The 26191-nt window shown below is 35.6% G+C and overlaps 1 protein-coding gene across 3 annotated transcripts in view; it reads left to right on the plus strand.

The window, feature by feature from the left end:
• ulk4 (unc-51 like kinase 4) overlaps positions 1–26191 on the plus strand; it is a 187157-nt gene continuing 160966 nt past the window's right edge. The window contains exons 1-17 of one of the 3 annotated variants that reach the window (XM_042771994.1): positions 1–393; positions 480–617; positions 735–834; positions 1264–1403; positions 1655–1823; positions 1932–2048; positions 2156–2239; positions 2318–2393; positions 2682–2786; positions 9579–9676; positions 10286–10355; positions 10707–10773; positions 12108–12215; positions 12350–12410; positions 13497–13690; positions 15436–15482; positions 17465–17543. In XM_042771994.1, the coding sequence (XP_042627928.1) occupies positions 480–617; positions 735–834; positions 1264–1403; positions 1655–1823; positions 1932–2048; positions 2156–2239; positions 2318–2393; positions 2682–2786; positions 9579–9676; positions 10286–10355; positions 10707–10773; positions 12108–12215; positions 12350–12410; positions 13497–13690; positions 15436–15482; positions 17465–17543 (1653 nt within the window). In that variant the 5' untranslated portion in view covers positions 1–393. The remainder of the gene's footprint in view (positions 394–479; positions 618–734; positions 835–1263; positions 1404–1654; positions 1824–1931; positions 2049–2155; positions 2240–2317; positions 2394–2681; positions 2787–9578; positions 9677–10285; positions 10356–10706; positions 10774–12107; positions 12216–12349; positions 12411–13496; positions 13691–15435; positions 15483–17464; positions 17544–26191) is intronic. The other 2 variants (XM_042771992.1, XM_042771993.1) reach the window with 2 other exon arrangements.

The raw sequence follows: 26191 nt of genomic DNA on the forward strand, positions 1-26191 counted from the left end.
TTTAGATATATGCAAATTTAACATTTTTAAATATATTTTTAAGTAAAAAATGCAATTAAGTTATACAATTTTAAATGAACTTGCTATTTTTAAACGGTTTGGTTTTATGACTGAGGTGACTTCCCCTCGTGCGAGTTGGTTTCGCTTCTAATTGTGTTTCCGTTTGTCAGTTGTCTACCGCGCGTAAGGAAACTTATACAAAAGGCAATTACGCCGCATTAAAGTCAAATATATTGTTAAGACATTGCAAAATGAACCGAGAAATTGTTTAAATATGGTGTTAATCGCTCCGTGTCTGTAATATTGAACTTTTGTAGTGTCCTTATGGTCAGGAAGTTGTTAGTAGTTAGTGCAGTAAACTAAGTGGAAGTGATCTCACGCGAGTCTCTGCAGGTGTGTTTATTTGATTCTTATGCATCTAAAAACTGAATTTCAAAACTGGCATGTGCTTTAATGTCCATGTTTTCATCACTGCATAGATGGAGAACTTTATATTGTATGAAGAGATCGGGAGAGGTAACAGGTCGGTGGTGTATAAGGGCAGAAGGAAAGGCAGCATACATTTCGTGGCCATCATCTGCAGTGACAAATCCAAGAGACCTGAACTCACAAACCATGTGTGTAAACGGAATATTTGTTCAGCTGTTTGTTTAGAGCAATATGTTTCATGCACATCAAAGAGGTTGCCTCACACTGTACTCTTGTGTTTGATAAATGTCACGTTATCTCCACAGGTGAGACTTGCTCACGACATTAAGCATGACAATGTGGTGTCTTTTTATGAATGGTATGAGACCAGCAACCATTTGTGGCTGGTGGTGGAGATGTGCACAGGTAAGATTCAGGATTATTATAGTAAAAAATAAAAATAAATCCTTAAACTAGGGGAACATTTATCATTTTAATTTAGTTTTTTAAGTAAATAATAAAAACCGAAATTTAATGAATAACTGAAACAAAAAAATGAATAAATAACTGCTGAAACATTTGTTTATATATAAAAAAAATAAAAACTAAAAATGGCTAAAACTTAAATTAAAATAAAAACAAAATATAAAAATAATAATTTAAATATTAATGAAACTAATAGTATCTCAATGATACCAAAGTAAAACTGGTGAGATCCTTAAAAATGTAATAAACTTTTATCTGTGCACTAAGGTATGCTGTGCTTTTTAAGGTATTGAAATGTTTATGCTTAATGCTTCTGTTTTGGGTAATTTTGTTTGGTTTTACCTTTGTTGCAATTGCATTTTTTTCTAGGTGGATCCCTGGCAGCGCTGGTTGCTCAAGATGAGTGCCTGTCTGAGGAAGTAGTGCGAGAGTTTTCCATCGACCTGATGAAAGGTCTTAAATACATCCACGACTCTGGCATTGTTGTCTCGGATCTCACACCTGCAAAGGTTGAAGCATCTTTCTTTTATCAAGTTGTTTGTTTTTAAGTTTTGTTTTGTTTTTTTCTAATGTTTGTTTGTTTGTTTTCTCTACAAGCAATGTTGAGGTTAGAAAATTGCTATATAAATAAAATAACTACTCATTGTTATTTAAACAAACACTAAGTCACATGATAGGATAAGGTTCAATTTATATGCCAAGGTGTCTTTTTGTGTTTCTTTTTTTTTCAAACCTAGCTAATGGCCCTGTGTGTTCACAGATTTTGTTGGATGGACCAGGAACTCTGAAGTACTCTAATTTCTGCCTGGCCAAAGCTCAAGGAGAAAGTCTGGAGGAGTTCTTCTCTCTTGTGATGGCAGAGGAGATGGGAGTTGGAGACAGCAAGGAGAATATTATCTCTCCACAAAACATCAAGAACAGAATTAAAGGTCAGCTAGGTTCATTACTTTCCATCAGTCAACTATCTAATATGATCCAGATCTTATATGAAGTAACTTTGTGCTTTTTCACTGTGTGCTTGTATGATTTGTCATAAGATGTTGCTCTGGCAGGTTCTCCTGTGTATTGTGCTCCTGAGGTTCTGAGAGGAGCAGACACCAGTGTCTGCAGTGACCTGTGGGCTTTAGGCTGCATCCTGTATGAGATGTTCACAGGTTACCCATTTCAGCTTAATCCGCAGCTTTTGCCTTAGCAAAATGCATTCTGGTCAGATTCATTTTTAATTTTAGCTCTCTGTCTCATTGTCTTTTTTATTTCCTAGGAAAACCACCCTTTGTCTCTGAGAGTATGACTGGTCTAGTTGATCTCATTTTAAATGAAGGTCCTCCACCCCTAAGACAAAAAGGTCTGACACCTCAACTTAAATATATTGTTTTAAGTGTTGCTTTTATTAAACATTTAATGACATACTTTTTTCTTTTTGAACCTGCTTTTTCAAAGCCCAGTCCAGAGTTTGAGAACCTAGTAATGGGTTTACTTCAGAAAGACCCTGTGAAAAGGTAAAACATTTATATTACCCCGTCTCTTCTTAGAGTTAAGGAAGTGTTAATGCAATAATTTTTCTTGATTGTAGTCAGGAGACTGTTATTTCTCTTTCTGAATGATAATAATTTCTTTACTTATTACTTATGAGATAGACATTACAATGATAGACACCAAAAAAAAAAAAATTCAGCTCTTTGATTCCAAATAAATTATGCCATTCATAGTCTCAGACCTTGAACCTGTCACATTACATTAGCACTGTAGCTTCATCTGTGGATCTCCTATATTAATGTCATTTGTAGGTTAAGCTGGGACCCTTTATTATCTCACCCGTTCTGGAGGGAAGCATTTTCAGAGACATACATCACTTTGGAAAAAGCACAAGATGATGTCTCACCAATGTCCAGGTATATTTGACAAATGTCTAAATATCAGTTTTGGTGCTCCTGACCTTGTTCTGTTGAGAGTTACAGTGTGGCCTATGCCAAAAGCCCTTAAAGAGTTGGGTGTTTGTATATGTCTTTATAGATCATCTTGTGCACAGAAGCTCTCAGTCTAGTACTGATGCAGTGAGTGGGCAAACAGCCCTATGGCACACTTCATCCACTGCCTGTGTGTTCAGCACAATGCCTTACACAATACGGCTTTGTCCCACCCTAGAAAACACAACAAATGCAGGTTATAAAAAGCTTTCTCTGTGGTATTGGCACTTCCGCCACGGGGAACAGACCACATCTGTTTAATTTGTTTTGGTGTCGTTTGTTTTATGACTCGAGAACAGTTATGCACATATGTTTTTTATTTTATTGCTGTTAACTATAAAGAGATATAAGTTATTGATCATGTTTAAATATAGGTCAGGAAATTATGACATTCATTTGTGTTTCTGGATGTTTTAAGACAATGCAGATTGGTTGAATATAGTAAGCTGATAAGCTCCAGCAGATCTGATGAAGTCTGTGAGTGTGGGGTGGTGCTGACATTGGGCTGTGATTGTGTTCTGAGCTGGTGTCAGCTGCTGTGAGTGGGCCAAAACAAAGAGCATTGTTATTTGGCCATTCTGCATATCTAAAGAATGACAAAGACTTTTATTTTCCATTACATTTTCTTGTTCCTGTTCAGTAAATTTAGGTGGAGATATTCTCTCTCTCTCTCTCTCTCTCTCTCTCTATATATATATATGTATATGTGTGTGTGTATATATATATATATATATATGTGTGTATATATATATATATATATATATATATATATATATATATGTATATATATATAGTATATGTGTGTATATCTATATATATATATATATATATATATATGTGTGTATGTGTCTATGTGGGGATATATATAGTGTGTGTATTATATATATATGTGTGTATATATATATATATATATATATAGTAAAGTATTGTGTGATATGTGTGTATATATATATATATATATGTGTGTATATATATATATGTGTACATATTATATGTATGCATTTATATCACTACATCACCAAAATATGAAAACACTGCAGTCTTTTTTTAATTTTAACAGCAAGGGTATATTAAATTGATCATAAATCACTACTACTACTACTACTAATAATAATAATAATTTCAGATTTAGGAGTAGTTTATCAGTGGTGACTATGTCAAGGTGATGTCCATATGGCAGAAATTCTAGGTTCTAGGATGGTAAAAATCATACAGTTAGCTAATTACATGTATTCAAAAAGAAATGGTGAACACGATTAACAGTGTTTAAGAGTTGTGATTAAACTTCTAGTAATACAAGGAAAATATGATAGTTTTGCATACTGGTTCAGGGTTGGCACGAGCTAAACCATTTAATGGAAGAATGCATGTGAAATATGATTTTCAAAAGACAGTTTGCTGTCTAATATAGCACCCAAGTTTTTGACGGTAGAAGAAGTAATAGTACATTCTTCTAGATGCAAATTGTGAAAAAATTCTGTGTACAGTTTCTTGGTCCAACAAGTAATATCTCTGTCTTATCTGAATTTATTTGGAGAAATGTATTGGTCATCCAAACTTTTACATCTTTAACCCACTCTGTTAGCTTAAATAATTCATTAGTTTCATCTGGTCTTGTTGAAATGTTGTAATGTAGTTGAGTGTCATCAGCATAACAATGGAAATTAATATTTTCTGATAATATTACCAAGTGGCAACATGTATATTGTAAACAGCAGAGGGCCTAAGACAGATCCTTGTGGTACTCCATGCTTTACTGGCATTAATTGAGATGATTTCCCATTTAAATAAACAAAGTGGTAACGGTCAGACAGGTTGGATCTAAACCTTCTTAAAGCCTGTCCCTGAATACCCATATATAGGGCTGTGCAAAAAATCTAATGCGATTTTCATGACTGACACTGACAAGCTACACAAAATCGTGTTCAAAATCGCAGGTGATTTATTGCCGATTATGAACGCTATTTTGTGTAGCTTTTCAGTGAACTACGGCTCTGTGTAGTGAATGCCGCTCCATCTGAAAGCACTTGCTGGAGATTTACTACAAATCAAAGGAGCACCTTTACTGATGAGATGCGCATGAAAATTGCATTTGATTTTTTGCACAGCCCTACCCATATAGTTTTGTAATCGATCTATGAGTATGTCATAATCTATAGTGTTGAACGCAGCACTAAGATCAAGTAAAACTAGTTATGAGATGCAGCCTTGGTCTGATGCAAGAAGCAAGTTATTTGTAATTTTAACAAGTGCCGTTTCTGTGCTATGATGGGATCTGAAACCTGACTAAAATTCTTCACAGATATCTTGTGGTTGCTTAATGAGCGGCATAATAACCACCAGCTTGAAGGGTTTTGGTATGTGACCTAGAGGTAACGATGAGTTAGTAATATGAGATGCTCAGCCTAGCGTTGTGCCGATAGACGATAGTATCGTGTATCGACGATAGTCAGAGATATTGACGATAGCAGATGTCTTTGTCAATAGTCAAAATGATATTAGGCTCATTCTCCTGCTAATGTATTAAATTATAATAATAATAATTATTGTAATTTTTTTTTGTGGCCTATTATAATTCGGCTATCAAATTGCCTCGCTATTTCACTTCAGCACCGCATTTCACACACACGTGCGTGCAAATGAGGATTAGAGCCTGTAGCCAGTGAAGAAGTCTCCATCCACAAACAGACACAGCCTACATCGTCTGCAGATATAAGGTATTTCATTGCACTTTAACAAGTAATCTGAACAGCCTATATATGTACAATATTTTAAATGAGCCCTCACTAACTGAGTTTAATGCAACAGTTATGTTAGAATGCATCTCATTTGTTTCTGTTGGGGATGCTTCGGGCTCGTCATGGGGCACACGGTCCAGAGCGCTGTATGACTGATGAATCCATTCAATTGAACTTTACTCCAAATATATGAACTTACCTGTTTTAAATACTTTACATTTAACATGTTCGTTTATGTCCAATATTTAGTGTTAAACTGTTGATTTTTAAATGAAATCTACTATTGATTTTCACCGTTAACTGATTTTGCAGAACATTTAGACTGATAACTTCCGTGTGCAGATGCGGCAAATTTGTCACAGGACGCGCTATATGACAGTTGTGTCTGACTATATATGAACTAGCTGTTTTAAATATAGTATTTGAAAGTATATTTTTTCAATTATTGGTGATTCCATAGGCTCACTCTCATGCACCTGCGCGGTTTAAAACACCAAATAGTTATGCTATGACAAGTACAGAGAGTCTCTCTCTTGCTCCACCCATGCACGATAATATCGTGTATCGTCGATCTCACGGGTTGACGATATGACAATTTGAAAAATTACCATATCGCCCAACACTAGCTCAGCCCTGGAAGCTTTTAGAGCAGGGCTATTCAATTGGTGGCCCGCAGGCCTAATCCGGCCTGCCAATCATCTTCATCTGGCCCGGGGGAAGAGTCACACACAGCTTCGAATTGTTTTTGCTCTAATTAGTTTGTCCACAAGGTGGCAACACTGGCCCGGGCCATTGTTTCACAGCCGAAAAAGAAAAGAAAGACACTCACCGACAAGCGCTCGTGAGGGGATTATGAGATATCCGCAACTCTAGTTTAAACTAGTATAATGGCCGTGCTATTGGTAATATCTTATAGCGAGAAATAGCACAGAGACTGAACAAAGTTGATTGTCAAATGGAGTTTGAAAGGCTGCACGTTCGACTTTCCATATATACTGCTGAGCCGCTTCAGCAGACAAAAATGCACACAATTATGTTAAAATGTGCTGTTATGGTGAGTTACCTCATAAACAAGGTCTTAAATGAGTCCTAAATGACCGTAAAATGTTGGGAGAAAAGCAAATGTGTGTCAGATCTGCGTCATGTGCATCAGGTTTTAAAGAGATAGCACTGCTTATAAAGTGCAACCTGATGAAGTCTGTCATTGATGTAAATCAAAGAACAAAAGAAAAAGGAGAAATCACTCTACTGCTCTAGTCACTGATTAACTTTTGCAGTTTCAATAAAGAATAATTTATATTCATTTTATAGTTTATGCATATACAATTTATAGTTTATGTGAAGACTTAAGTTTATGTGAAATTTAAGTTCACTTAAATTTAAAGTTTTCATATTTTTCAGAGCTCATTAAGTGTTAAAAATAATGGCTTTCAATTATACTGTAATGTTGAAAGGCTATTATTATTGGCTAAAATTGGAGGAAAATGAATTTAATAGAGATATCAGTAACATTACTGGTATCAGTGATACTGGCCTTCATTAACAGTAGGCTACTTAGTAAAAAGATGCCATTAAACCGTATTTAAAATATACCATCTTTATGTTATTTCTTCATTCATTTGGAGGTTCAGTGTGAACCGGCCCCCTTCAAATTTTCAATTCAATAATCTGGCCCTCAAATGAAACTAATTGAATAGCCCTGTTTTAGAGCCTGTCTATCGCTGAACATACTGGTTTTCCATGCAATTCTAAAATCCTCCAAATGAGTTTTTTTTAATTTGCGCTGAAGATTACAAGTTTCTTTCTTGAGAGAATGGGTATTACTGTTGTATCATGGCACATTACCTTTTTTAATTTGACGGGGTAACAATTTCGAATGTATTAGAGAAGATAGTGCCCATATTGCTAGTCATTTTGTCTAGTTCATGTTCATTCATGGATATACAATGCAATTGAAACAAATCAGGCAGATTATTTGTGAATCTGTCTTTAGTGGTTGTAACAATAGTTCTGCCCGAACTATTAGTATTAGCAAAGTCTCTTTAAGACAAGTCATGTCACTCGGCGGCCATCTTTGAAACGCCCCTCAGGCATCCAAGTGCAGCTCCTATCTCTTTGAATGGGGAAACATCAAATTCTCCAAAACTGTTCACTAAGCTTACGATTAAATTTCATATTTGAAATCACCAAAGAAATCTGACAATAAATGTTGTTTATTTTGCTTAAATAGCGTTATAAAAAGCTTATTATTCAGGCTAGATCAGCCAGCACATGTCTCAGAATGCTGACTGTTTCTATAGCAACCGGGACGCTTCTAACGGCAGTTGCAGTGATGCGCTGACTTTACCGATTAGCAATTGGCTCCTTCATTCAGAAGGCGGGGCTTCCTGCTATTGAGCGGCCATACTAAGCGTTGCATTTTTCCCAATTCAAAACTATGAGTGACATGTCTTGGGTATTCTATGGTCTTTGGTATTAGTAATATGCAGCATGCATGATACAAGGTAGTGGTCAGTAACATCATCAATTTGAGTTGAATATATATATATCAGTAAGATCAATTCCATGTGATATAATTAAATCTAGTGTATGATTAAAACAATGAGTGGGTCCGGTGATGTTTTGCTTGACCTCAAAAGAGTTTATTAGGTCCTAAAGCATCATATTAATGTGAACAGTTAGCACTTTATCAACATTTACCAGTTGTTCTGAGAGGAAATCCACAAATTCTTTTGGAAATCATTGTATGGCCCTGGTGGTCTATGCATAGTAGCCAAAGCAAAAGATTGGAGAAATTATATATATATATATATATATATATATATATATATATATATATATATATATATATATATATATATATATACACACACTCACATAAATATATATATATATATATGTATATATGTATGTATGTATGTATGTATGTATGTATGTATGTATATATGTGTGTGCGTAGTATATTTGACAATGTAACATTAAGCAGAACTACATCAAATGAGTTAAACCTGTGTTCTGTTTTCTAAGTAACACTGAGAATATCTCTGTATATTCTTGCAACACCACTGCCTCCACCAATCCAACGGGGCTCATGCTTATAACAGTAGTGGACTCATTTAGACCAATATAATCATTTGGTTTAAGCCAGGTTTTGGTCAAGGAGAGTACCTCAAACCTATTATCTGTGGTCATTTCGTTTACAATAACTGCTTTGGGTAAGAGTGATCTGATGTTCAGGAGGCCAAGCTTTAAAAAAAAAAAAAAAAAAAAAAAAAAAAAAAAAGTGTTCATTTATTTGGCATTTTCCTGGTTTAATCACAATCAGATTTTTTTTAGATACTGCATTAATTTTTTATTTTGACCTCATAATTATATTTATAAATGTATATTTATATTTACAAAATGTATTGTATAAGAAAATAAATTAAATGCAGTTCTTATTCATCATAGTATCTTGAAAAAACACACAGTTGAGCAGCAAATCAACATATTAGAAAGTTTTCTGAAGGATCATGTGACACTGAAGACCAAAGACAATAATTGCTGCTGAAAAGTCAGCTTTGCCATCATAGTGGTAATTTGTACATAAAATATTAATTATTCCTTTTAACTGGTAGTTTATATCCCAGTGATATTTTCATCAGCGATGACCTTAAAACAGTAAAATACCACTGAAAGTATATTGCACTGCATTTAGTGATTTTATTAAAGAACAATTGTCACCATACAGGATGATTTTCATTACTGTATTGTGATAGTGAGTATACGATTTTTCCCCACATCATATTATTGAGGATCATATTATACTGAATTGTTTTAAAAAATAATGCCACAATTATTTTCTTAATGCAAAATAAATTTATATTTGTTTATTTTACTTTTGGGGTGAAATATGATCCATACATTTATAATGAGATGCCCTGTATGCTGTTATTGTGTCTAGTATCTTCTCTAATTGATAATGTGTGTGTGCTTTCAGCCTGCATTTAGCCCCTGTGTCCTCTCAGACAACCAAGAAAGCAAAACCGGCACCTGCTGACCCAGCCAGCCCAAACCTCAGCAAGTCCTTCACATTAGGTAATGCAGCAGACATGAGAGACAGCACGTCCTGCCCCACTGCTTCACTCCGTGTGCCCTCAAAGGGCCTGTGGATTTCATGCTTATGCTGTGTGCATGTGTGGTCGGCAAGCACGTACACGTGTGAGCCTGTGTACTCATGTTCAGTTTGCATTGCTGTGCAGATGATATTTACGTTCAGTATTAAATCACACACACATCCATACACTCAAGGATTAGATTGCTGCTGGTTAATATCTCCATAGCATAGTATCAGAGGGGAATACATGACAGAAGAGTGATCTTATGTAACTGTGAATCAACTAAAACACTCATGTACTGTACATCATATTGAAACTTAATCTGTCAAAATTGACTTTTTAAGAAATAAAAAAAAAGTTAATTCTTTAAACTTCCTGTTTTACAGATGTTAACAGTTATCAAACGGAAAATAATTATACAAAAGAATGACAAAAAAATTACATACCTATTTAATAGCCTGAACTGGGTATTAATCTGTTTTTCTAGATTTTAGGCATACATAGTTCTCTTTCTTGATTTATAGCATTACATTATTTCCATATTGTGATTTTTGTCAGACCTTTTCTTTGTGATGTGTTTGTATCATAGATAATGTGATAGAGTTTAGACCAAAGTCTGCGCTGGACATTGACACCAGAGAGACGATTTTCCTCCTCAGGTACCTCAACTCACTCTCCTGTATTTTCATTTATATATCTTGGATCTTTTAATATATGTGGATATTGATGCTTTTTGTGTTCTTTGGACATGTTTGTGAAGATTCAAATACAGTAAAATCAGAAGAACTAATTTCAGTTTCTTTGCCTTAATGTACACAACCAGTCAAGTATGTGAACACCTATATAATTTAAAAACACACAGATACACACACACACACACACATATATTATATATAAATAAATTCAGTAAAAGAAACTAATTCAGTCAAGTGTGTGTAGACTTTGTAGTGTGATATGTCATGAGGATATTCCAGCATATTTCAGTAATTTTCATATCTCTGATCAAACAGCTCGAGACCAACCCCCAGAACAAGCAATACAGCTCGAGAGACAGAAGGCAAAGGCTCTGAAATTCAAGTGAGTTCACAAACAAAACCGTACAGTCATCCCAAAAACGTATTTGGACCCTTAAGCCACACTTAAAATGGTATCATTTTCATACCATATAACAAAGTATCAAACCAAGTGGCATCTGCATAACAATGATTCTAGCTCTACTCAAAACTAACTTTACTATTCTAAGACAAATTTACAATAGTCCCACTGTAATTTATAGTAACCACAGGTGTATTTTATCACATCAACATGTTCCACAAACAGAAAGTGTCCAAATACGTATTTAAATCCTAACAAACACATTTTTGTTGCAGTCCAAAACTACAAGCATGATTCAAAAGCCCAATCAAAACCAACAAAACGTCACAGTAATTAATTGCTTATGCTTGTTCAACATTTAATCTCAGTCTTGCTAGTGTTCATGTTTACAAAGCTCTTTTGTAAAACCACAACACCATCTACTGGATATATTCAACATTACAATCTGCTACTACCTCATTGTTATCCCTTACAAGGCCCCTACACAGTGTTCACAATCTCCAGGTAATCTCTGCAGGAAAGTGGACCTCTAGGGCCAGAGTTGAGAACCCCTGAAATAGAATATAAATATCCATACTTATGTATATAATACATCAAAGTACATTTAATGTAAAGTTATTAATTTAAATAATATAAATTGTAATATTTAATGGTGCCAAAGTGAGTGGTTTTTAATATGAAAACAAATGTAATTTGGTTATATAAGATGTGTACGTTTATTTTCATATTAAGCATCACAATAGACATTTTTTCTCATTTATCACTTAGTTTATGAAAATATATGTAATTTGCTTATATGTATATTATCAGTTATCACATTGCAAAATTGTTTATTTTCATGATATATAACCCAACAGATATTTAGTTTAGCACTTTTAAATAAGATAAATTAAATGAATAATAACAATATGTATGTAAATGCACTTGGATGTACTATATACACAAACATATTCATACCCAAGTGATCAAACTTCTCAGGATGTTTAAATAAACACATTTTGTCAAGTGAAGTGAACTTCAATGGATACCCCTTGCTTAGCAAATAGGGAGCAGTGAACACTGTGTAGGGACCCTGCCAATCGAAACACAGCTCTTCAGAGCTTAGCTTCAACTCTAATTGAATGCACCTGAGCTAAGTAGACCAGGCAGATGAACTGGAGCAGGTTGGAGCTAATTTCTGCAGGAAGGTGTCCCTCCGGGAGCAGGATGGGATAAACTTGCTCTGAAATGATTGCTTACAGTGGTGCAGGTTTTGCTGAAGTTATGACACCAGTGTTAAATGGATGAAAGGAGTATGTTGTCCCTGTGCTCCGTAGGAATCCAGTGTTATGGTGGAGGAGCAGGGTGACATGAGCGCCTGTATTAAACCCCTTTTATACACAGACAGCGACTTTACAGTGACTCCCATCATGGATAACCCAAAGGTAAAGAGAACTTCAGGATTTGAACACATTGCCCTGTCTGAGGGACTTACTGTCTAAACTATATGTCAGTATTCTAGTGTAAATATGACAATGTTCTAACCAACACTGATGTTGGTTTGCGTCTCTGTTTTTAGATTTTAAAGACTTCTCCAGTTCGTTTTGACCCCAAAACGCTTTGTGTACCAGCACACTCAGGTAAATTGGAAGAGCTAGTTGTGTTTTTTGATCACCTAAAATTATTTTTTTTATTGTTTTTCATGAATAGTACTGATCTAATTTCATTAACTTTTATGACTGGATTATTATCCCATAAGGAGCATTATTATTTATTTTATTTTTATTTTATTTAAGGCTTAAATTTAGGTTAGTTTAGGTCTGTTTCTCACACAAAGCTATAAAGCCTACTGTATTTATTTTGTACGCAAAATTCTAAGGCATCTGAATTATCAACATTATCAAAACTTTGCTGAATAACCTGTTGTACACAATCAACTACATCCCTGCTTTTGTCTTATTGATAGTTTATAATTTTTTAAGGAACTAAAAAGCCTTTTAGTATAATAGTAAAAATGTCCCCCTTGAGGTTATCTTTTAACTCTTTACTGAATTTTATATGGTAAATGTAAGAATAACCTCTGTATTGTTGGTAATATTTCAAGATGAACCATTAGTGGAATGAATCAGATTGGGCTAACTTGGTTTTCTACAGTGTACAGTATGTGTGCATTTATGTATGTATTATTTTTTTTATTTATATCTGTATTTATTTATGAAAAATCTTGTTAAAATGTACATTTCTCAATCATCATTTTATTTCAGTGCATTATGTTTTACCTAAAAAGAAAAAAGCTTGTAAATATCTACATGCTTTTTAATATCGTCTTACTAAGATATATTATTGGGTATAGAGTGACTGATATTTATATGCATTTTATGCAAGTAGTCTGCTATACTGTTTTTAAAATTTCATTCATTTTTATTACAATCAGAATTTCACCTTACTTTTTGGTCATATAAATTTTAGCAACTAGTCCAAATTACATATTTTTGCTAGGTTTGGGCCTCTGATTATTAATTGAGGTGTTTTTTCCTCCTCCAGTATGAGCTCCATATTTTTTATATCATGCTATATGAGCCTTAAAAGCCTGATGTATTATATATGATGCTTAACAAAAAGATACACATGCAAACTGTTTTTAAAATGAAAATGAAATGATTTGGGAAAATTGTGATTAATGCTTGCTCCAATTTGAAAAAAATATTTTTCTCTCTCTCTCTTAGCTGAGCGATTGTCCTGTCTGAACTCAGAAGACTGGTCTCAGTTCCTGCAACAGGTGTGTGGTGTTCTGGAGTCAGTAGACCGGGCCGGATCAGCCAATGCCACAGCACCACGCACTAAACTCAACCTGCTCTGTTACCTGTGCACTGTCTGTAACCACAGAGAGACGGCCACACGCCTCATACACTCCCCGCTGGTAAGATGCATCTGAAACCCAAGCAATTTATGTGATAATGTACAGTCACATGGTCATTATCACCAAAAACCATGACAGGATGACCAGGCATCATGTATAACTCTGATCTTGTGTCACACTGAAAGGGTTAACTTTGTAACCATGACCAGCTGACTAATTAGTACACAACTACCTACTGAATAATAAATATGAATACTTCTGATACAGATTTGAATTGAATTGTAATTATATTATCAGTAGATTCAGCCTAGTAACAATACAAACACTGGAACAATACTCTTACTGCAATTCCGGTTACTTATTTGGACTTTTTTGGACTTACATCTTTTGCTATAATGTAACATTCAAGTGTTCTTTTTGTGTAATGATCAGAATCAGGTATTCCAGAGAACCGTGTAATAATAAAAAAGCATTAACCTTCTGGTTGTCTTAACTTAAAATGAAGCACTACGACACATTCCTATTCTGTGACATTAAGCATGCAATACCTTAAAGGGATGGTTCAGCCGAAAATTAAAATTCTGTCTTCGTTTACTCGCCCTCATGCAACTGAGAGTTTTCTACCCCCTCCATCCCTTCTAAATTAATTGTTTATCATATAAAGTTTCTTCAGACGACTTGGATTAAACTTGATTCATTTGAATTACTTTTACAATGTCTTTATAAACGTTTGGTAGTTTTGGTGTCATGAACATTTTAATGGAAAGACATAAATCTTCAGTTATTATTAAGTATGAATGTCTTCTGGGTTTGGTACATGAGGGTGAGTTAAATGACAGAATTTACCCTACAGCTGCTCTCACTGAAACAATTGTTTCATACACTCTCTTCATGTGTGTGTTTTAAATGAGATTCATGTATAAAAATGTATTTTGTAATACAAATCGACTAAAAATACTTTTTAATCTGCGCCCATTCCATGTGGTGCAAATTTCTTTTCTTTTGCAATATTGTAGAGCGATTGAAAGTGTAGATCATCTAATGAGGGAAGTTGAACAATGGAGTGTCCGCTGAGGAATGGGTGTCTGCTGCCATCCTTGCCTCTGTCTGAATATGAGTTTCCTCTTCCTTAGCTTTCATAAATGGAAACTGTAATCAGAGGAACTTAATAGATTCAGAATGTGTTGGGTTTCAGTGGTACCTAAAGGTTTTATATTTATACTTAAACTTTAAGCCAATGTAAATCAGATAAGTAAAATTTCTCTTTTGGATTTAAAGTATAATTTGACTGAGTGTATTTTATTAATTTAGTTATCCTTTTTTTTTTTTTTTTTTTATTTTTTTTTTGCCACAAGTAGCTTGGATACCAGTGCATTCCTCCTCTGGCCACCAGGTGTCTAACCACCATTAGCATGTCCATTCATCTCATTGGCAAATGCTTAGGTTGAGCATTTTGGACACAGGTTTTTTTTTTTTTTTTTTTTTTTTTTCTGGAGCCAATCCTCTGAGGCGTAAATGCCATGTGACCAAATATTTTGGAGTCAGAAAATAATTTCTTGATGTGATGACAGCACTGACTGGGTGATGGGACACAAGCACTCTCCCAGCTCTTTACTGGGGATTGTCCTGAACTGTGACATGTATAAAATCATGTTGTTAAGAGTCCTCCAAAAAAAAAAACAAACAAACAAAAAAACACTAACAAAAAAATTTAATAAAATATCACAGGCTGTTTGATTGAAATATGAAAATATATTGAAATCTCAAAATGTGAAACATTTTTTGTCTCTCTCTTTTTGACATAGTTCCCTGTGCTGGTTCAACAGATGCGACATGCTCCGAACTGGGATATGTAAGTGTTACAATTCCGTAGGATATAATTCTGCAGGATTTTCATGCAATGTAAAGAACAATTTAATTAATTGATCAAATACATTAGCTATCCAGTTGTATAATTTGCAATTATACAGTAAAAAAATTACCTTCACAATTTTACTGGATCATAACTAGTGTAGTATTCTCAGCTGACACTAATGGTGGCAGTCTTGGAAGTGTCTGCTCAGAGAAATGCAGTGCCTGTTTCTCTCTGGAAGGAATGATAGGCATGTGTCTCACTGGCCCCTCACAGGACCACGGCCTCCACACTACAGTCACCAAGCAATGGACAGAACAATTTTAGTTTTAAATGACACTGAAAACCAGCATGCAACACTGCTCTTTTAAGAGTGAGATGTGGTGTGGTTAGACAGTATTGCAAAAATAATCAAATAAAGCAGAATGCCACAAGAGACTGTGCATTACAGTGATTTTACCACAGGGTGTGTTTTGCAATCATGGTATAATTATATATAATACTGTTTAAAATTTTGGTGTCAGTATGATTTATTTTTTATGTTTTTTAAAAGAAATGACAAGGCTGCCTTTATTTAATGCAAAAATATAGTAAAAAATAAGTAGACCTCAACATAAGAAAGATTCCAGAACTTAAAAGATGAAATACAAAGTTATTATCTTTAAGGCCAGTTTCACACTGCAAGCGTGAGCAGTGCATATTTTTTTCGGCATGCATGTTAATCAATGAGTGCATTCACACCGGCAGCAGGAGCAGCGCTTGAGCGTCATGCAATAGCGTCGCGTGAGCAGCAGTAAAGCGGGGGTTTCAGTGCCGAGTCTATTTTTGCTGCGCTGCTGACGCTCAATTAAAGTGACAGCACAGTTTTGATAGACTAAATAAACATGATTTCGCACAAAACATGCTAAAAATTCACAGAATAAGCATATCTAGTGTGTTTTAACACGAATTGGAGTATGTCAGGAAAGAAAATGAAGAATAAAAATATGTATAGAAGATTTAGGCTACCCACTTTAACTTGTTTTTCATTGCCATAAGCAAACATTTTCTCAAACTCACAACGAACAATTCATCTTGCGCAGGATTTTAAGTTATAATAGGGTATATACATAAGAAATTCATTATTCATTCATTATTGACAGCTTCTGTAAATATTGTATTGTGTAAATATTGCACACGTCAGACTTATGCCTTTTATTTATTTTCAGTTCTTCAGCTACAGAAACGGAGCTATAGACACAATAAATGCACATGAACCATATTGACATCTTCAACATTCGGCTTAATAAATGTGTTCACCTTGGTTAGAAACACACCTTTTCATTTTTTAAATGAATTTCTATGAACAAATAATGACTTAAACATAATATTCTCACTTAACTATGAACTAAAATAGAATGAATAATTATAGTGCAGCAGATCTTCAGTTATAAAAACGGACAAGGCACAAATTACAAACAAAGGACAGAAATATAAATCATATAAATCATATTGACAGCTTCTAAGAAAAATATGAAGATTTAAATCAAGATTGGATAGAAAAGCAAACATGGACATGGAGATTACGGACACACACTGAGCTATAACTTGGTTAATAGCGCATATCTGGGTAAGCGCCTATGGGTAAAAATATGTGTTGTTATATATGAAAAAAAAAAATATATAAACAGCACGTTCTATATTTGAGTATGACTGAAACGACATGATAGCAGCCGTTTTTGTTGTTTACAAACTTTCAAGACTTCAAAACATTCAAGTTTATAACTGACCAACCTTTAAAAACAAATTTATAGTTGTCTTTGTAAAGAAATATGTAGCTTTGGAGCTGCTGCTGTGACACTATACAAACGCTCCCGGTGTGAATACTCTGGTGCATCTGCAGCTATAGTGACGCTGTAGTCACACTCACATGCTGCTCACGCAGCTTTAATCAAGCAAACAGCTGGATGAGAGGCATTTAATTGTTCAAATTTGTGTTTTAGAAGGAGCAAAGTGATGAGAGTGATCGGACTGATGGCCTCCCACTGCACAGAACTCCGAGATAACGTTCCTGTCACAGAGGTGAGACTTGTGTGTCTATGTGTTTAAAGCAAGATGGACATTTTCACACTAAAACAGGACATTTTTGAAAATAACGAGAGACACCAGCAGGTGTCACTGTAGCATTTCTGTTTTTGCTTATTCTCAGCTTCCACTCAGAAAATTCTAAACAAAAAAAAATTTCTCAGCTCTCAATCCAAAGCACTTGAAATCCATTAAAAGCCAGGTGAAATTAGCTTTTTACATCTCAATCTCAGCCTTTCCAAATACATAGGCAAGCATCTCATCCAAACAGGGTTATAAAAGCTTTCACTAATCATCAAAGTGCTGCACAGATGCATTGTTGTTAATAAAAAGCAACTTCTTCCACCCCGATCCTTGATTTAACACTCGTTTGTCTTCCGTTTCCGCTATGAACTTCCCCACCTCTTTGTTCATGGAGATTTTGGCAGTACCACCCAGACTCTGCATGGACAGCAGGACAAAATGGCCGTCCCTCGTAATCTAAGGCCGTGTTTTTGGTGTGTTTCACACAATACAGGCTTAAACTTTGCAGCTTCTCTCGGCGACTTCTTCTTTCTCTCTTTTCTGGGCTTAGTGGGTCGTATTGAAGAAGTGCTCAGAGTGACGGACTCTCTCCTCGGTGCTCTGTGGGGGTTCTGTGTCTGAGTGGCCGATCCTGTCATGGCGATTTCTTTCAGTTCTTCTCTTTGGCGAGAGAAAAGCAGAGCTGCTTTCTTATGGTTCTTCTGCACTCTAGAGGGCCTTCCTAGATAATATTTTGAGCTAAAGGCTGGAATACACTACACAATTTTTAAAATCTTGAAAATGTAAATTTTGTAAAAGGGTACAAAAGAAAGAATCGTACACTACATGACTGAGGATTACATACTACAGATTTTCAGGTTGTTTCAAACATAAACTTAGACATAAACATATAAATTTACATAAACATATAAAAGGAGTATATGTTCTAAAATATGTTCATATAACCCAGATTGCACATCTGATGGCAGATGGAGTATTCTGACGATGACTTTAATACCTTTTCTGGACCTTGACACTGTTATTTATTTGGAAGTCTTTTGGACAGTCACAGGCCTCCCGGTTTTCATCCAAAATATCTTAAATTGTGTTCCAAAGATGAACTGAGCTTTTTGTCTTGTTTTTAACAAAATTAAAATAAGTGCTTTATTTATTTATAAGCAGGGGTAATTTAAATTTCTTTTTGTATTGTAATTTTTATCTTTTTTTTTTGTATTAATCAAAATACAATGCCCACAATATAACATTCAGCGTCGGGCTGCCGAAACTCCAGGGGCCAGCTGAGTATCCCACTAATGTCTAAATAATTTATAGTGCTACATCTCAGCTTAATTATACTGTACACTGTTTAAAAAAATCTGTAAAAATTTTGCATTAAAATGTGCGCTGAAGGAATTCGCATATTTTAATTAAAACAGTCATGTTTGTGGTTTTCCATCATTATACAGTCTGTTTAAATAAATATTCAGAAACATGCAGTGCTAATATTTGTCTCTTTTTTCTGTTTAAATTTTATTAAAATAATATAGGCCTATACCCTAAATAAGGATAGGCTAAATCGTATTTGTGGAACGCATCTCAAAAATAATCGCATACACAGATGCACGTTACCAGCACTGTTCAGTCAGCGCTGAACAACAGGCAAATAAAATGTAAAGTGAGGTTACAAAAATGATTCAGTCAAGATCAGTGAGGGATTTTCTTTTCTTTTGTTCTTTAATTAACATTAATGACTGGCAGCAGCGGATGATGCACGGATCCAATACACCCTTGTTTTCTTTCTCAACTCTTTAGGTTCTTAAGACATAACCAATTGTATTTATGGGATATTTTGATATAATTCTGTTTATTTGTCCATTCAAATGTGTAAGAATGCGAGAAAGTGAGCTCAGTCCAGTGATTGAGTATATAAGAGGCGGCTTTTGTGCATGTGCTGTGTGTGTGTGTGTGTGTGCGTGTGATAGCGCATCACAGAAAACAGCATGCAAGTACAGAAGTGAGTTCTATTTAGTCTTCTTGCAGTTGAATCTTTTGAAATTACAATTAATGCGCATACAGGAATCAAGAAGCAGAATAGAAATTTAATTTAATAACAAGTAATTTGATTCCTGATCTTACTCATCTGATCTGATTTCCAAATGTGGAATAGCTTTTCGATTCCCAAACTACTAAATTATTTCATTCTTGCATGCAAAAGACCTTTATGGTGACTATGGGGCTATGTAAAAAAAATGTTTGCAACATGGGTTTATCATTTGTCATTTTTTTCCGATAATGTCGATAATCGTCTGTTACCTGACTGTTGACGTTGACATTGACTGTTGATACTTACTAGACATCGTCGATATATGATAATATCGTCCAGCCCTACACTGTACTATAAAAACATCCCATAAATTTAGAACTTAAAACCTCCTCGTTAGTCTAAAACAGCTTATATTGAAGCCAATATGCCAAACCGATTTGCACCTGCAGTAGGTAAATAATGAGAGAGGCAAATGTAGGTCTATGCAGAAAACAAATGATAAAGATTCTCTAAAGATAAGAAGACACTGTACAGTGCCAAGTTGTAGAAAAACAGAGTCTTTGCATCTGATCCCAAAATTAGGAAAGAGTGGATGAACTTAATGAAGTTCTGGACCGCGTCAGTAAGAACTTGGTCCTTTTGTTACTTAATTTGACCGTAGATTCATTTACAAACAAGGCACAATTTGACACGGGATTAAATGTTTAAGTGTTTATTTAATGGTTGCTCATTCATCTTGACTAAAAGACACTTGCTAGGAACCATTTTTCCTCGCAGGCTTTGTTTTTAGTGAGCTAATAAATTATTTAAACTCGAATCAATATTTTGTGTCCAATTATTTACTTATGCGGGAACTAGCTATGTAATAAATGGGAGAATGTACATTTAGCCAGTTGGTTTCGCAAAATAAACTCCTTCAAGAAACAGCCCTGATCACCACTTCAGGGTGATCCACTTGGCGGGGTTTATCTGCTATAAAAACTGGCTGAATGTACATTATTACTCATGCAAGATATTGTGCACACACAGAAACAATCAGGAGCACAAAAACTTGTTTTGAGACACTGACCTCTGTGAATTTTATTAACAAAATGGCTTCACTACTTATTTTTGATCACTCTCTTTTGATCAGAGAGTTTGACTCCTAACCCTAAGGTTGTGGGTTCGAGTCTCGGGCTGGTAATACCACAACTGAGGTGCCCTTGAGCAAGGCACCGAACCCCCAACTAATCCCCGGGCGCCGCAACATAAATGGCTGCCCACTTCGTGTGTGTTCACGGTGTGTGTGTGTTCATTGCTGTGTGTGTGCACTTTGGATGGGTTAAATGCAGAGCATGAATTCTGAGTATGGGTCACTATACTTGGCTGTATGCCACGTCACTTTCACTGTCACTTTTTTTTCACTTTAATGTCACTGTTTTTGAAATAAGATTCATTCAAATAAATGTAATTTTACTACTTTATTTTAACTCAGAATTATAAATCTAATGATCTGTAGATAAAATAACTATAAAAATCATATTTTTTTTTATCCCTTCAGTAAAAATTATATGCTACAAATTTTAAGTAAACAACAGCTTTAAATTGTCCATGCTGGCAAGAGATCATTGTACAATTGGCATAATCACATCTGATGTGCATTAAAGTCAAAGAACCACCAGATTCTTTGACTTTATATAAATTATATAAAGTTTCAAACCCAAGGACTAAACAGGTCGCTGAAAGCCATTACCAGTGGAATCATTCTAGTTCAGGCAGGAATGAATATAAATACGGATGACCTCCGTGAAGTTGGCACCCAATAAAAAATAATAATCACCAAAACTATGCCATTCGTTTGTGCTGCGTTTGTCCTGATTTGTGCCGCAAAAACGAACGTTTGTGTTGGTTTGGTGTTTGAGATATTAAACATTCTTTTTTTTAACCGTGTGACATCAATCTCCACCCCATGTTGCCCAAATCACTCCAAACCATTGAAATTTGTTTGTGCTTTATTTGTACCCATTTGTGCCGTTAAAAGAAAAACTGTATCTATTTTCCTTCTGTAGATATAACCAAAATATTTTCAGAGGCTGTGACGTCACTCTCCACCCCAGTTCGTCTAAATCACACAAAACTGGTGTCATTCATTTGTGCTCGATTTGTGCCGGTCTGTGCTGTTGAAATGAACGTCAAATATATTTCTCTGTCTTAGAAATAACAAAAACAATTCTGGGCAGTGACGTCACTCTCCACCCCGTGGCGTCCAAATCTCTCCAAACCATTTGTTTGTGCTCGATTTGTGCTGGTTTGTGCTGTCAAAAGAAACCCTGTAACTATGACTGCTTCTAACGGCACAAATCAAACACAAATGAAATAGAACGATTTAGACTTACTGTAAAAAAAAAAAAGAAAAGAAAAGAAAAAATAAATCTGACTCACCGTTTCAACTTAATTCTGCCTTGAAATTTAAGCTTTGTCAACTTTGAAATATGAGGTTAGTAAAACTTGGAGCAGATTTTTTTTTTTTTAAACTCTGCAGTTACGCTAATCAGGGTGGAGAGTTAAGTTTCTGTTATATTTAAGAAGAGGTCATGGTTGTTTCTTTTAATGGCACAAACCAGCACAAATCGATCACAAACGAACGGCACCAGTTTGCACAAATCAAGCAAGAATGGGTTGGATGGTTTGTGGGGTTTTTGGCAGATTTTGTTTTTGTTTTTTTTGAGTGAGTGGAATATTTTGTATGTAAATTTTATGGGGACGAACCAGCACAAATCAAGCACAGACGAATGGCACCGTTTTAGAATGATTTAGTTTGCATGGGGTGGAAAGTGACGTTACTGTTCGTAAGATTTTTATTTTTGTTATATAAAAGAAGCGGTCATAGTTACAGGGTTTCTTTAAACAGCACAAACCAGCACAAACAAACTGCACTGGTTTGGAGCGATTTGGGCAACATGGGGTGGAGAGTGACGTCACACGGTCAAAAAAAGAATGTTTAATATCTCAAACACCAAACCAGCACAAACATTCGTTTTGGCGGCACAAATCAGCACAAACGCAGCACAAACGAATGGCATAGTTTTGGTGATTATTTCTTTTTATGGTGTGCCAACTTCATGGAGGTACACGGATGCTGTATACAAGTGAATGTAAACAGGTGAGACAACAATCAGATATGGTCAGAAGATCAGATCTGTGCATTGAGCCTTTCATTGTATAAGTTCATGTCAGCAAGCATGTTTGATTTCAAACATTTTCAAACATTTTTTTTTTTTTTTTTCAAAAATCAGAGTCTGCTCATCAAACAAGTGATATTCTGTGAAACTGGTCAATTACGACTGCAAATCATGGCAAAAATCTAAGCAAATATTGTGTTGTGTATTCCAGCCTTAACATTATTTCTTGAGAGATTTTATATAAAACTCACAATAAGGATTTTGAGCTGTAATGAGTGTTGTTTGTGCAAGCTGGAAGGTTTGCAATAAGAGCATCCTCATAGGTAAGTTTCACCCATTGGCAGTATCCATTATCTAAAAGAAACTTGGGCTAATTCATCGTCATGACAACCATAAAAGCCTCTATAAATAGAAATGTCGCACAGGGGCTTGATGCAGAAGGAAGGAATTGCAGAATTACAGGTAGAGCAGAAAAGTCTCCTCTCAGAAAAATTTCCATTGCTTTTTTTTATTTATTTTTTTGCGCACTTGGTCCTTCTCCTTCTGACGTTCAGTTAGCTCTCTAATCCTCCCTCAAACCCTCTGTGCCTGTTTTTCGCCATGAATACTTGAACACTAGTCTAATGAAGTGGTAAATTAATCATTGTCCTTGGCACCGGCAATCCCCCGTGCCCCTAGCCTAAATTCACAGTTACTCTCAGAAGAGCCTGACAGTGTTTCCCCTGACCAATCCCATTACACACTGCTAAGAATTACAGCGGAGCCATCTGAAGGAGGTACCACAGGGATGAGCCGGTTTAATATTTTTTTTTTTCACTACTTTATTTATTTGATGGTAAACCATTTTCTGGAAAGTCATTTTAAAGTTACTTCTGCCATATATATTTAATAGAGAAATGTATTAAAAATCCAGATTTTGTCAATGCATAAAGGCATCGCCATCTGCAGCGCCTTGTGCCGGAGGGAGTGAATATTTCAGAGTTGAATTTTAAGTGGCACACAAGAGTATCGGTGTGATTGGAAACTAGTGAGAGAGTATCAAGGGCACTCTGTTTCTCCCTCGCTCTGCCCCCTGGACGTCTAAGACACAGTTTGACTGCATTTGTTTGACTGACTCTGGGAAATATATTGATTCTCTGAGCTCCAGCTAATCAGATCTGCATCTAACAATACGTCCTCTATGGTATCTCCCACTTCTCGTGTCCTTTGTCTTGCACTATCGATATCATTGTTAGGATTATGAATTTTAAATATGGTTTTTGGTGTGACACTATTTTCATCCAAGGTCTACAAAGTCAAAATATTACTTAAGTTGGAAAACTCTTTATGTGAGTTTAAGTGATTTATATATTTTTTTTCTTTCTTTTTTTAAATGAGTCAAAAAGAAAATATGCTGGCTAAAATTCTCCACTCATTTACTTACTTCCACATTATATTAACATTAGAAATTTGCACACTTCAATGGATATTGATTAAGATTAACTAGTTTCTTCATATGGGCATTTTAACTAATGTAGAGCTGCTAACTAGATAAACAGGATGATAGACAAAGAGATTCTAGTACGTTATCTCTTAGTAATTGATCTGGCAGTCTTCATGAACTTACTGTATCAAGTTTACATAATAATATAGAAGTCATTTTATACAACATAGATCAAATATAGATTTATATCAATAGGCATCTCATTTTGTGTCTTCCTGGACACTCCGTTTCGGTTCTTATGTTACGGTGTTTATTTTGCCATACAGAATTCTTCCTCAGTTCAGAATAAGAAGTCAAAATATTATATATAATAAACTATATGTTAATATTATAAGTCGTCACGTGATTGAATAACACAAATTTAAATATGGAAATTGTGTTTCGATATATATATATATATATATATATAAATGATTCAAACATTAGGAAAGAGTGGATGAAGCATCCATCTGAAGGATGTAGGCTGTCAAACACACACAACTGTTAGCCAATCATAGCAGTGGGCATTTACTTACGAGTCTACAATACGCCATGTCTATTGTGTTCTGATAAAGGGGGTAAAAACAGGACAGAAAATATCCTATTACTTCTAAAGTTTAATGTATTTTGATGTAAAAATCTAAACATTATAAGTAGGCAGTACAAAAAAAATGTTTTAGTTAATATTTTTGTCTTTAAAGAAAATGTCTCAGGTTACTTGACTGTAACCCTGTTCCCTGAAAAAGCGGGAACAAGATGCTGCATTTCAATAATGCCTACGAGAACATTCTTTGTTCGACTGGTTGTGAAGCATGTGTGTCAAACACCCCAAGAATTGGCTTAAATAACCTTGGTGGGTGACGTCATTTGATTATGTGCACCTGAGGGGTTATAAATTTACGTGAAACGGACACACCTTCAGGTTGTACCTTTGTCCGAAGAGACGTCAGTGCAGCATTGAGGCAAAGCATCTCGTTCTCACTTTTTCAGGGTACAGGTTTACATTCAAGTAACCCGAGACGTTCCCTATCAAAAGCTACTTTCGACGCTGTGTTTTAGTAACGCATACAGTAACGCTGCTACACTGGAAGTGTCTGAACCCCTCAAGGTTGTGTAGTATGTGCTCACAAACATTGAAGAGGTCTCAGACATGACTTTGGGATGTTGACTCAAGGACATGCAAGCCTGGAATAGCATGGACATCCAAACTATAGAATCTGATAAATGTGTGTTGAGGACCAACCCGCTGCATCACACACTTGCTGCAAGGGGACACCTCTTGCAAAAGCCATAGAAGATGCAACCCCCCTGGTTGAATGGGCCCTAACTCCTAGAGTTGAAGTTGCCTGCGTAGGCAATATCATTCCTCACCCAATGTCACATTGTTTATCTCGTGGCAGCCGCCCCTGGTTGCGGCCCCCATAGTATATGAAAAGCTGCTCCGACATACACTACTGGCTAGTGAAGAGCACATACTAGACACAATAAGTGAAGTCTTTCCTTTCCTGTTGTTAATAGCAGAGGGCAGAAGGTTTCAAGAATGACCGGATTAAAGGTTGAGAATGGAAACTTGGGAAGATAAATAGTGTGAGGATGCAAAATAGCTTTGATCAGCCCAGGAGCAAATTCTAAGCAGGATGGCAAGACTTGCAAATCACCAATTCCAAAGCTTGCAAATCACCAATTCTCTTCAGAGAAGTAATGGCCATGAGAAAGACCATCTTGAGAGTTAGAAGCTTGACAGGCGCTGACTCTAGTGGTTCGAATGGGGCCCCAACCAGACCCTCGAGCTCTATAGATAAGTTCCAGGAAGGAACTGTTGCTCTGGTGGGCAGCCTCAACCGCTTAGCTCCACGAATGAAATGGGTGACTAGAGAGTGCTTTCGCACAGAGTCCCAGTCAATCAGAGTGTGGCAAGCCAAAATAGTGGCCACATAGACTCTGAGAGTACCAGGACAAGAAGATGACCTCTTCC

Source organism: Cyprinus carpio, chromosome A16 (genome assembly GCF_018340385.1).
Source record: "Cyprinus carpio isolate SPL01 chromosome A16, ASM1834038v1, whole genome shotgun sequence".
Lineage (NCBI taxonomy): Eukaryota > Metazoa > Chordata > Actinopteri > Cypriniformes > Cyprinidae > Cyprinus > Cyprinus carpio.